Genomic DNA, 13,745 nt, shown 5'->3' with positions numbered 1-13,745 from the left:
TGAGTACTGCACTGATTCACTGAGTACAGCACTGATTCACTGAGTACAGTACTGATGAACTGAGTTCAGCACTGCCTCACTGAGTACAGCCCTGATGAACTGAGTACAGCACTGATTCACTGAATACTCTTCTGCATTGAAGGTTTCTACATCCATGTCCTGCCTGACACTAAGTGAAACAGGTTCAAGGGAAAATAGGAGAGGATTAAACGTTTAAACACATCCCCTAACCAATTCATGCCACTCACTCCCTTCCTGCTCTCGTTGTGGGTGAATTTCAGAATGTCCTGATGAAACATCAGGGACACATCCTGGAGGGACAGGCAGTGCCAGACAGGACAACCAGAGGGCTACACGTGATAGTCTGTCTCTTTAAAAAATATATATCGTTTGGAATTTTTCATCTTAATTCTTGTGAGATTATAGAGAATCACAGGGGAAATTAAGGTGACAAGCTGTTAATTCCAGATTCTGGGGTTAATTAGCTCCCTTATATCATGTGCCTGTAGGAAGGTGTAATGGGTATGATAAGAGAGACATGTATGGTTTCTTTTTTATAAGTTCTTAAATCAGGAGATATTTTAATTGCATCAGAAAGCAAGATGGTACAGGAAAAGAGACGTCTTTCTAGCAGAAATCACCCCAACTTCTGTCTAATGGGGGCTGAAATGGAAAGATTTTTCAAGTCCTGTGCAAGATGCTCCTGTTAATGACAGTAAAGGTGCCTCGGACCAACATTTATAAGGAAATCGGCAGTTCACTCCCCCTGCCTATTCCAATCTGCAGACCCCCTGATCTCAGGATCGGGAGAGCGGACCACTCTTCTGCTGGGCGACATCCATCTCCGTAATTGTTTCGGGCACATTGGTTATGCAGAGGAGGTGGGAGAGGCCCCGCAGCACCCATGGTGATGACGCAGTCACTCACCCTCCTTCCCCCATCCCGTGACGCCTCAGGCCGGTGCTTCCCGGACACCAGCTGTCCCACAGGAAGCTGCAGCCTCCCTCTCTCCCGCCTCCTTTGCTGGTTGGAGCTGCAGGATCATGGCCTGCAGAGTTTCCTTCACCATCTGGAGCTCCCTCTTGAGAGACTGTGCACACGTTAAGGAACACAGGCGAAGGTGACAGGCGGCCCTCTGCAGCCTCTCAGGGATCTGGTAAGAGGCACATGCCTGCTGGAAGCAGATGGGCACTCCCCTCTAACTGCGGTTTCAAGTTCCTCCAAAGTGTAGGCATTAAATATTAATACCAATGCTACGCTTCTTTTAAGAGCAATTGCAATTTCTAGGAGGCCTGAGGTCATTCACTACCTCAAGTAAGGTTTCCAAAAGGAAAAGGAAGAGTCAGCTCTTAGACGGAGACAGATGGCAAACTGGGACGCTCCGCGGAATATGGTCAGTGTGACTGTATTCCTGCTCAGCCCCAGGCTGGGGGAGGGCAACTGTCACATCCAAATGCTCTGACAGTGGAAAGGGCAGAAGGCTGGAACTCAGAGCTCCAGGATTGGGGGCCACCATACAACCAGACTCCGAGCGATGAGCTACAGTCCCTATTGGTCATCCGCCAGCCTTGTCACGTTGTGCAAATCACTTTGAACCTCAGTTTTCACATGAAACAGTGACTTCTAAACCCCGTTAGGGTCTAATCTGCTGTCACGTGTTATTATACTCCCAGGTGCTTGTAAAATAGCCATTCGGGGCCTTGCAGATTTGATGGAGTGCAGGGAGCTTGCCTTTTCTGGGTTGGTTGGTTGGTTTTTCTTTAAATGGTTGGGTTTTTAGTTTCATAACCTGTAAAGTTGTTTCTCATATAAATAAAACAATCATAGAGAACTCAGTGAATAATTATATGGAATAAATAATCTGCCCGCCATTCTCTTAAAAGATGAGCTCTCTTCTAGGGGTTTAAGCTGGGGAACATTTAACCAACAGTGATTTTCCTGTCTGTCCACAGTCAGGCCCCTCTGTTCTTTCCCTTTTGTACCAGAACAATCCTAAGATAAATATAGGAGGAGTGATGGATTGAATTCTTTTAACTTAATAAGCAAACTAATTTAACTTCATCTAACAGGAACTAAGAGGGAACACAGAAATATGTTGACACCACTTAGATGCTGTTAAATCATCACAAGAGGTCAGACCACTTAAATATTACTAGATCAGGTGTGGAGAAAACAGAAAGCTTTGGGAAAAGCAGTTTGCAGAAATCTTCCCACTCACAGACTGTCCACACCTACTACAATGTGGTTTTATTTAAGTACAATGTCAATGCAATGTCAAGAGAAAGAGATATCTTTAGGTTATGACTACGGAAAGCTTTCTTTTTTCCTGTTTAAATAAGGAACTCCAAAGGATCCTGGGAATTATGCAAATGAACCTCACCTAAGCAAAAATGCTGAGCCACCTTGACAAGCCTCTGGCAGCTTTTCATCCTCTTGAATCCCCACCAGACTTCATCATGCATGTAATTTACATACACCTACTATGATGATTCACTCCTTGCACTTGAACTTGAGAGGAATGAGGATGGGGTTGGAGATGGGCAAGAGGTGGGGCAAGAGAAGAAAGTACCCAATACTTATGTTTTCTTTTTTCTTTTTTAAAAGACTTCATTTTCCTGCATTTCTCTGAACAGCTCTGCTAATCTTTAGTGAAAACACATATGACTTTATACAAGCAAGAGCATAAGTGGTCCCAGGCAGAACAAGCTGCAAATGAATCACCAAGTTATGCTACATTTATAAAGAATAAGCGTGGAGCTTAAGCAGTTTATGAATCTCGACAAACTCCCGAGACTTCATTACCTTTGATATGCAGCCTGGGACTACAGGCCCCGCTCTGTAATATGCTGAATGACGACCAAGGTTTTTAGAGAGAGAAACTGAACCAGACTGAACTGCTTCTTAAAGAACTCGTAACATTTCTAGCACTGGCAGAACACACTGAAGACGTTTTCAAAAAGAGAGTGAGAGAAGCCACAAAAGAAAAAGACTAAGTTATATAACACATCAGCCCCTCAGACAACAGACAACAGTCTCCAGGGACACAGGGAGGAGTGACAAGCAGAGGGATTTGACGATGTGACCACCAGCTCTGGAACCTGGAAAACCATAGAATGCTTTCACTGTCTCACTCATAAAATGCAGATTCCCATACCGTCTTCACAGGGCTAGGGTTAAAAGAAATCTTTTTTCTTGTGAGAGTATAGTGCCTTTTGTGAGATGAGGTTTAAGGTTTATTTACTAAAATAGCAGAGGTTGTTCTGTGTAAGTAGGGCCAGACCTCAGAAATCCTGGAAACCTCCTTTAGAACCTATGGGGTAATAATCATCAAAATGATTAAAATCATGTTTTATTTACGAAATACTTCCCTCTAACCAACCTGCTTGTATGATTCCATACTACATGTGAGTTCCAAAACATTTTGAATGTGCTTATATGAAAGAGAGTCCAGGATAAAATGTGGAGTGAGGGGGGGAAAAGCAAGTTGTGGAACAATGTGTATGGAATGATCCTAATTTTGCAGAAACAAAAAGGACAATAGAGATAAGCCATGTCTAGCTGGAAAAGCACCCTAGGAGGACACAGGGGTGGACTTCTCCTAGACATTGGTACTGGGAGGGAGATGGAGCCTTTTTTTTTTTCATACTTCTGTAATATTCACAATGGACATGCATCCTTTCATAGTTCAATCAATGTGTTTGTTCAAAAAGATACATGCATCCCAATGTTCATAGCAGCACCTTTCACAATAGCCAAGACATGGAAGCAACCTAAATGTCCATCCACAGAGGAATGGATAAAGAAGATGTGGTACATATATACAATGGAGTATTACTCAGCCACAAAAAAAGAACGAAGTAATGCCATTTGCAGCAAGGTGGATGGACCTAGAGATGATCATACTAAGTGAAGTAAGTCAGACGGAGAAACACAAATATCATATGAGATCACTTACATGTTGAATCTAAAAAAAATGATACAATGAACTTATTTACAAACCAGAAACACACTCACAGACATAGGAAACAAACTTATGGTTACCAAAGGGGAAAGGTGGGGGGAGAGATAAATTAGGAATTTGGGAGTAACATATACACACTACTACATATAAAATAGATTATCAGCAAGGACCTACTGTAGAGCACAGGGAACTATACTCAATATCTTGTAATAACCTATATGGGAAAAGAATCTGAAAAAGAATGTATATATATATATATCTGAATATATATACCTATGAATATATATCTGAATATATATATATATCTGACTATATATATGAATCAGTTTGCTGTACACCTGCAACTAACACATTGTAAATAAACTATACTTCATAAAAAGATAATTAAAATTTTAAAAATAAAAAAGCAGATTAAGCATTTAGTGAAAATAATTTAGAAATATCTTAAGAGAAGTATCTTTTTATCACAACTCTTAAATATTAGGATAGGCTTAATTTAATCTATTATACTGATTCAGCAATTTAAAAAAGCTTTAAAAGAAAAAAAGAAAAAATACTAGAAACATTTTCCCATCTAGCAGTTGGGAAAATAATCATGTAGATAGAGATCCTCACTCTTTCCTTCATTCGATCAAATACTCAAACATTTCACAGCTCCTACTGTGTGCTAAGAAATGTTCTAGACATGGGAAGTAGGGGAGTGAACAAAGTCACTGCCATCATGGGGCTTATGTGCCACTGAGTGAGAAGAAAATAAACACACAAGGGCATGCGGATAGATCGTGAGATGGAGCCATGGCAGGGTTTGGAGCCGGGGAGAGACGTGATCTCCCTGGCTGCTTTAATCGTTAGTAGATTAAAGGATGCGAGGGCAGAAGCCTGGAGATAAGAGGAGGATTTTGCAATAATTCAGGCCATAAACAGGTGGTGGCAGTGGAGGTGGTGAGAGATGGTCAGATTCTGGATGTTTTGAAGATGGCACCAATGGCATATGTGACGGACTGGAGGTGAGATGTAAAGGAAGGAAAAGGCAGCAAGAATGACTCCCAGATTTTTTATCTAAGCAACGAACTGGAAAAATAGACTTGCAATTGATCAAGAAGGAGAAGACTGGGAATGAGTCAGGGTTTTGGGGGGTGGGAGTGGGGAGGAACTGGAGTTTGGACACGTGAAGTTGGAAAAGCCTATTTGTCAGCCAAGTGGAGATGCTGAGGAGGAAACAGACGTGAGTCTGAGGTTCAGAGAGAGGTCCAGGCTGCAGATGTGCACTTGGAGGTTATACTGAAAAAGATATCTTTACAAACATTTCTGCAACATTTTCTCACTGATTTATAGAAAGATAAACTAACCCACTGGATACATCTAACCAAAATCTTTTTTTTTTTTTTTTTGAATATCCTTTTTTGTGGTACGCGGGCCTCTCACTGTTGTGGCCTCTCCCGTTGCGGAGCACAGGCTCCAGACGCTCAGGCTCAGCGGCCATGGCTCACGGGCCCAGCCGCTCCGCGGCATGTGGGATCTTCCTGGACTGGGGCACAAACCCGCGTCCCCCGCATCGGCAGGCGGACTCTCAACCACTGCACCACCAGGGAAGCCCCTAACCAAAATCTTAAGACTACTAGAGTTGGATTTTCTGATTGCTCCTCCAATAAGCTCATTGTTTTTTGTCCAAGTGCTGAGGAAATAAAGTAAAACTCCAGTACTGGAAGTTATGTGTATAAGAGGTGCTCACTCCATCTAAGTGCGAGAATAGGTCTCAAAAGAGTTAAATGATTCTTCGAATGCCTGCGCCCTAGAAACCTCTCTAGGTAAGTATGTGTATCATTCCTCTGTAACAGATATGCCACCAAACATCTGTGGCACCTAAGAAAATTGCACATTAATTACAACAGTGGCACAAGGATTAACACGCCAACATCTTTAAAAACACCTTTGAACCCAAGACCACCTTGGGATAGACTATACCTGAATTAGGCAAGAACATTACTTCTTTTTTTATCTTTTTTTAAAAATTAATTTTTATTGGAGTATAGTTGCTTTACAATGTTGTGTTAGTTTCTGCTGTACAGCAAAGTGAATCAGCTATACATATATCCCCACTTTCTTGGGTTTCCTTCCCATTTAGGTCACCACAGAGCCTTGAGTTCCCTGTGCTATACAGTAGGTTCTTACTAGTTATCTATTTGATACATAGTATCAATGGTGTATATATGTCAATCCCAATCTCCCAGTTCATCCCACCCCTCGTCCCTTTGCCACCTTGGTAGCCATACGTTTGTTCCCTACATCTGTGTCTCTATTTCTACTTTGCAAATAAGATCATACTCTTGATAGTAAAATTGTGCAGACCGTGTTTGCAACGAGCAAGGAATAAGACAGCAAGGCATGTTTCACAGATGTCTTGCAGTGGTTACACAATACTGTCTTTTAGGGCAGCCATGTGCAAAGATCCTCAAATTCTCTAAAAGGGGTCTTTTGTTTATATATAGAAACAACTGAGTGATTTACTGCCAGTTGAGATGCCAAGCGATCATTTTAGTAGCTGGGTCAAAAGTAGGTCTTCAGTTCACCTGCCCTGAACTAGTTTGCTTCCAAAAGAAACAACAGGGCTTCCCTGGTGGTGCAGTGGTTGAGAGTCCGCCTGCCGATGCAGGGGACACGGGTTCGTGCCCCGGTCCGGGAGGATCCCACATGCCACGGAGCGGCTGGGCCCGTGAGCCATGGCCGCTGAGCCTGCGCGTCCGGAGCCTGTGCTCCGCGACGGGAGAGGCCACAACAGTGAGAGGCCCGTGTACCGCAAAAAAAAAAAGAAAGAAAGAAAAAGAAACAACAGTATGTCCTTTGCAACAGCTACTCATTTGCTAAATTATTTCTTCATATCAGCAGTGATTCCTCAGTCCTGGGAATTTTCTTTCATTCCCAAAGCCAAAGGTGAAGGACACAGTTGTTGAAGAGCAAAGAAGAAAGCCCCGCCTACACGCGACCTGCTTCAATGGACGTGATGCTTGCACAGGGGCCCTCCCTGTGGTGCCCACCTAGGGCTAAGCCAGCAGCGCAAGCCCGGTGCCCACACCCTCTCCTGGGCTCCCTCCTCTCCCCCCTGTGAGGCTCCAAGTCCTGCTCTTGCCATCCCACTCCCTTTGGTGGGAGCCAAAGGGAAGAGCACCGGCCGCCATATGCATATCAGCCCAGGGTACGCAGTGTTCAAACAGCAGCCTCTTAGGGTCTCAGTTTTCTCATCTGTGAAACTGTGGAGCTCCATGATGGCCACAATCCCTCTCGCAGCTCTTTAGCCCTAGAAGCAGAAAGCATTTCCAAGGAGGCAGAGCAAGCCCCTCAAACTCCCCTTCCCTTTGTCTGTTACAGCTGCACATTTGAAAGCTGAACCAAGCAAGGGCTCCTAAGGGGATGTGGTGTTTGTGCAAGTGCCTGGATGTATTTAGAGTATTTGCATGCCATCAAGCACCACCAAAACTAATCGATTAGGCACCACGTGTTCCAAATAAACAGAAAGAACGGGAATTCCAGGAGAGCTTCCTGGACGTGAATGCAAATAGAAACACAAACAGAATAAGTCTGTCCCTGTCTTATCTACGACTCAGAGGCGAGCAGAGCTGCCCAGGGGGCTCCGAAAGATGCCCAGAGTCCAGATCCTAGGTGTCCTTCTTTCCTTTTGGAAGTATGTAGTAGAAGCTGAAAGAGAAAGGAAAAACTCTCTGCTAAAAAAACCCACTTAACCTAGATGGTTTTCAGTTCAAGCATTATAAACAGGGAGGAACCATTCCATACACTCAAAATGTTTTTCAACACCCAACTGCTAATTAGGATCCCAAATGACTGTGAAATTATACTAGAGAGTCAGACTAATGCCCCTGAAAATCCCGGCTTGAGTGACAGTGAAGTCACACCTCCCATCCTCGCCTCAGACACCAGGCATGAGTCACCTCTGCGACGCCAGCTCTTCCAATTAATGGTGCAGACGCTTCTCACATGCTCGCCCCCAGGTGGCTGACGGGCTGGGGGTGTTATTCGGCTACTTGTAATTCATTGAGCCTGTCAGGATGATGAAGAGACACGGCCTGTCTTCTCCCCCTCCTCCGATCTGTCAATCCAGTGTCTTCTTCATAAAAGTGAGAGACTCCCAGCCAGTTGCCCGTGGCCTTGATGTTAAGTCAGGATGCCCAGAGGATCTGTTGGGAAACTCAACCCCACTGCTGGTGACAGGTCCACCCTCTGCTGATACCACACTACCAGGGCCTTCTCACACGAAACGGTTTCTGCAAAGCTCCGTGCCTTCCACTCGGAGAACGAACATCTGGAGTGTCCAAGGCTTGAATCTTCTGGACACAGACACTGATGTGGACGCACATGAATCACGTTCACTCCGCAGCTTTTGAACAGGAGGCTCTGGCGGAGCCCTTAATGGAATCAAACAAAAATATTACACTTGCTGGGAAATTCTTTCCTGTTGCTGACGGCAAGCTGTTTCTTTCAACTGCACTCAGCTTTGTCTCTTTGATCAAGAATGGAAACACAAACCAGTCGGAGTTTGGCCAGAGGATTTCAGCGGCCTCTTGGAATCTCTAGATAAGTTCTCATTGGAAACAAGGGCTTTGGTTTGTGTAAGAAGCCTCCACAGAGCCTTGTAAATATGTCTTTCTAACTTAGGGCACCGAGCTCCACTTGAAACTAAGTGCTGCTTTGTTAGAATTCAAAGATACCTTCTGTGTATTTACTGTCAATCCGTGACACAGAACGAAGCCACGGTTTCAGGGGAAAGTCTGGGTCGAAATCCATATTGTGGTGTAGAGGTTTTTTTTTGCTGGGGGAATGATTTCAGTATCTAAAGCAGTGCTTCCCAACCCTGGTTTGACATGTCCTCTCTATATCCTCACTTATCTCAGCAGGGATCAGCAAAGTTCTCAATAAACGTAACTTCACTAAACAACTTTTGTTATAGCTTAATATTTTTATAGTAACTGTATGTTCCACAGAACAGGCCTGTCCAGCTACTTATAGGCATAGCTGCCTCCTGATTGGCCGTGAAGGACCATGGGGCTTGTGGCTGGATGCTTCTGCCCCCTCATCAGAAATGACCTCGGACCAGCCACGCAATTTCCAAGCCTCAGTTTTCTCAACTATCAAGTAGGAAGAATAATCCCTATCTGTCTACGGCAGTTTTATTAGAATTAAATGACCATATAAGTCACTGTGTAGTTACCAATCAATTCTTTCAAAGATTTATTACAAAATGATTGAATCAACTTACCTTGAAACCTCATCTATAAACGGGACATCTGAGCTTGTGACAGACACTGAGAATGGTTTTCTACCTAAAACCAAGCACTCTACCATGTATAAGAACTATATTAAACATATTTTTCTGCATATAACCTCATTTAGCCCAAATGAAAACCTAGAGGTACATGTTATTATCTGACTTTACAGATGCTTCAAGAGGTTTTATCCACTCTCTGTGATTCCCACCGCTCCTGAATCTGGCTTGGATTGGCTGTGGGAAAACTAAAAGCATTTTTTTTTAAACATCTTTATTGGAGTATAATTGCTTTACAATGGTGTGTTAGTTTCTGCTTTATAACAAAGTGAATCAGTTATACATATACATATATCCCCGTATCTCTTCCCTCTTGCGTCTCCCTCCCTCCCTATCCCACCCCTCTAGGTGGTCACAAAGCACCGAGCTGATCACCCTGTGCTAAAAGCATCTTATTTATACACAGCTCTGTCTCTTCTCAGCCTCTTCCCTACCACCCAACCCTGTTCAGGAGAAAACCCCATTCCCTAGAATCAAACTAACCTTCTGGAAAATTTCTAAACAAGAGACTAACACAGACCCTGATTGCAGCTCTCAGAACTGCTACCTGAGCCCACCACAAACTGGAGGGATTTCCCACTGAGAAACAAGCCCACCTGCTAGACTGCAGCCAGGAACCCCTCTGTATGCACTGGCCGTCTGCAGGGCTTTGCTCCCAGGTACTCACAGCCGGTTACTTGCCCATCTGCTGGAGGCCGTGCCACCTTACAACTGCTCAATTCTGCGTGATCCATGAACGTGGAATAAACAAAAGTGCAGAACAAAAATGCTTCTACTGTTTCTTTGGCCAACTTTTTAATAAAAGCTTAAACACCAGTTTGTAAGGGGCAGGGAGTTACCAAAAACAGAATGTCTGCTTTTAAAAAGCCACCTTGAGCCATGTGAAAATAATCACGGATTAAGTTGAAAAAATCTCCTGCTAAGTTTAACAAGCAAGGCAAAAGATTTAAGTTTGTAAGGAGGAAGGAAACGCAACATTGAATCTGTCATTAAACCGTGGATCTGAATACTTGTGATTAAGATTAATCCTTGACCATCCAAAGCTCCTTAAACATACACATACATTCACACACACACACAGACTCCCGATAAAGCATGGTAAGAACGAGGATTCTGAAAAGTAAGACAGCGGTGAGAAGCAAAGTCCAAAATAGCTACATTTCTCACAAATACATCTAATAAAAGTCACACTACTGAACAGAAAGGATGAATGAATAGAGAAGTGCTTTCATCTAGAGGAGTGTCAGCTTACAATTAAGTAACCGAAAAGATACAGAATGGGCTGTATATGCCTTCATACGTCTTGCACCCACCCATCTGCCCTCGAAAGAACTAGGCAGGGACAAACGGAACGCACGCACATATCTACATGTGATTCAGTGCTCCACCGGGTTGCACACCTAAGCCAGTAGATTCTTGTGCATCTTGGTCACTGGCAACTGGTTTTGATAAAGGTTATTTGCAGACGTGACAGGAAATGCACTGAATCTTGTACAAAGGAGTGATCCAAAGTCCTGTTACTTGTGACACTCTCCTGCCCATTATACGGCAGAATTGTATGGAAAAGAAAACCAAAGATGGATTTGGGTTTCTCAGTATTCAGAAGGCCCCTGGAAAACTGAGGCAGTCAGACCCATAACCATCTGAGCCCCACAAACCCAGCTTCACAGCCCCTGAAACTACACTTTTCTTTGGCCTCGTTGTGTGCTTGTCTGAACCGCACTGCTAATTTTTAGCCGTCAGGTTTAATAATCAAAAATGCTGACTTACCAAAAACTAGAGAGAAACATCGCATACTGAATAATCTCAGGGATCTGAGGTGTGTGGGACTCTAAATACCAGGAGTATCTGTTTGTTTGCATCTGCTGAGGCATGGGGAAACGGTATAATTTTTTAAGACTTTCTTTTACAAAATAACCTAACAGGTGCTTAATCTGCAGGAAAAAAAGGATATGAATGAGATCTTCATCGTGACTATGGATCGCAGTGTGAAGTTGATCTTCTAAGTATAATAATTTCTTGCCAATGGCTTCACATTTTTCTCCAAGTTCTGCCAAAAGGACGTAAGATTCCTGGCCAGAGAAAAAGAAAAAGATCACTCATAAACTACAGATTTTTTCAGGGCTGTGAACACATCTGTGATTTATCCAATGGTCCACAAAGGGAAGACTCCCCTACAGAGCTGCACCAGCTCCTGCACCCCATTAGAATCATGCCAGAACCTCTGTCTTCCCTGGAGGTCATTCTTGAGAATGACAATTTCAGGTTATTACCGAATGATAAGCTGTGTCTACATAGCTCCACAGTTGACATCCCTCATCCGGTCATTTCAAAGACCTATTTCCAGTACATCAACCCCTAAAGTGGATTTATCAAAGGGGAAGCCTGGGTCTTCAAGCTGCATCCATGGGCAAACTCACACTAAAATAGGAATGCTAACCAAAGAGGGACTGGGCAAGTCACAAGAGCAACTGAGCTGACCTGTGAGAACGAAGAGATGTTCCTCTAGGGGTACAGGAATCTGATAGGACACTGAACGCTGTTTGCATGCTGTCACAGTCCCTGAAAGCTAGAATATTGAGGAGGCTTTAAATGCCACGAGGTGTGTGTTATATGTACAGATGCTGCCACTGCCAGCGTAGGTATTGATTTTCCCTCTCCCTCACCAGAGCGTAAGCCCCATAAAAGCAGGAACAATGAATGTCAAGCCCCGTAAGAGCCCAGACAATGATGTCTTGCTTGCTGCTGGGTCCAGAGCTCCTGGCACAGTGTCAGACACATGGTAGGCACATGGTATTCATTTGTTCCATGAATGAATAGCCAAGTCTGGGAGCTCCCTCCTTCTCAAGTGTTTCCCCTTCATACTTGTATTCTACACATGAACCAGCAGAGAGCCCTCTTTATGTCACTTTCCTATACAAAACTACCACATGGAGAACAGTATAGAGGTTCCTTTAAAAACTAAAAATAGAGTTACTGTATGATCCAGCAATCCCACTCCTGGGTACATATCTGGAGAAAACTCTAATTCGAAAAGAAACACACACCCCAATGTTCACAGCAGCACCATTCAGAATAGCCAAGACATGGAAGCAACCTAAATGTCCATCCACGGAGGAATGGATAAAGAAGATGTGGTACATATAGACAATAGAACCTTACTCAGCCATAAAAAAGAATGAAATGATGCCGTTTGCAGCTACATGGATGGACCTAGAGATGATCACACGAAGTGAAGTAAGTCAGACGGAGAAACACAAATACCACATGATATTTATCCACTTATATGTGGAATCTAAAATATGACATGAACTTATCTATGAAACAGAAACACACTCACAGACAGAGAGAACAAACATGGTTACCAAAGGGGAAAGGGAGGGGGAGATAAATTAGGAGTGTGCGATTAACAGATACAGACTACTATATATAAAATAGATACACAACAAGGACCTGCTGTATAGCACAGGGAACTATATTCGATGTCTTATAATAACCTATAATGGAAAATAATCTGAAAACGAATATATATATGTGTGTGTGTGTATATATATATATATATCTATATCTGAATCACTTTGCTGCACACCTGAAACTAACACAACATTGTAAATTAACTATATTTCAATTTAGAAAAGCCACCGCAGAGCAGAGTCGGAACCCTGCCCTCCTACAACCTGGCGCTAGGCCCACACTTCATTCTGTGCCCTCTGCTCTCTTATGTACCACCAAACCTGTGTCACCTGGAACTGACCCCACTGCCTTCCGTCACGTGAGTCTTCCTGCCTGTGCCCCCTCCTCCAACTGTGTCTGAACCCCAGCGGTTCCTTCAAGGCCCCAAACAGTGCTTCCACCTGTAGCGCAGATTCTGACATGCGTTAGTTTCTCACAAGTGATTGTAAACTCCCTGTGGGCAGGGCCTCAGGGTAATGCCTGGCATCTAGAGGGCCATGGATTTTTAAAAGAAAAGAATAAACAATGTCAAGAGAATAAGGAAAGAAAAGAGAGAATCTTAGAATAAAGGCAAAGGAAAAAAGCAGCACTGTGCTTGGCGAGATAAGCCAGACAGAGAAAGGCAAATATTGTATGATGTCACTTATATGTGGAATCTAAAAAAACTGAACTTGTAGAAACAGAGAGTAGAGAGGTGGTCGCCAGGGCTTGGGGGTAGGGGAGTTGGAGAAAGGATGTTAAGAGTATGAACTTGCAGTTAGAAGATGAATAAATTCTGGAGATCTAACGCACGGCATAGTGATTATAGTCAACAATATTGAATTACATACTTAAAAAATGCTAAGAGGGCTTCCCTGGTGGCGCAGTGGTTGAGAGTCTGCCTGCCGATGCAGGGGACATGGGTTCGTGCCCCGGTCCGGGAAGATCCCACATGCCGTGAAGTGGCTGGGCCCGTGAGCCATGGCCGCTGAGCCTGCGCGTCTGGAGCCTGTGCTC

At 43.7% G+C, this 13,745-nt stretch overlaps 1 protein-coding gene across 1 annotated transcript in view; it reads right to left on the bottom strand.

Annotated features, from left to right (window-relative positions):
- The window catches only part of DISC1 (DISC1 scaffold protein), a 355,475-nt gene that overhangs the window by 6,532 nt on the left and 335,198 nt on the right, over nt 1-13,745 (bottom strand). The window contains exons 12-13 of the mRNA XM_029245025.1: nt 11,251-11,368; nt 928-1,092 (exon numbers count right to left, since the gene is read on the bottom strand). Of these exons, the coding sequence (XP_029100858.1) occupies nt 953-1,092; nt 11,251-11,368 (258 nt within the window). The 3' untranslated portion in view covers nt 928-952. The remainder of the gene's footprint in view (nt 1-927; nt 1,093-11,250; nt 11,369-13,745) is intronic.

Source organism: Monodon monoceros, unplaced genomic scaffold (genome assembly GCF_005190385.1).
Source record: "Monodon monoceros isolate NGI ecotype Baffin Bay Population unplaced genomic scaffold, NGI_Narwhal_1 Super_Scaffold_4, whole genome shotgun sequence".
NCBI classification, from domain to species: domain Eukaryota; kingdom Metazoa; phylum Chordata; class Mammalia; order Artiodactyla; family Monodontidae; genus Monodon; species Monodon monoceros.
Note: the sequence above shows the minus strand (reverse complement) of the source record. Positions and strands in the feature narration are given on the sequence as shown.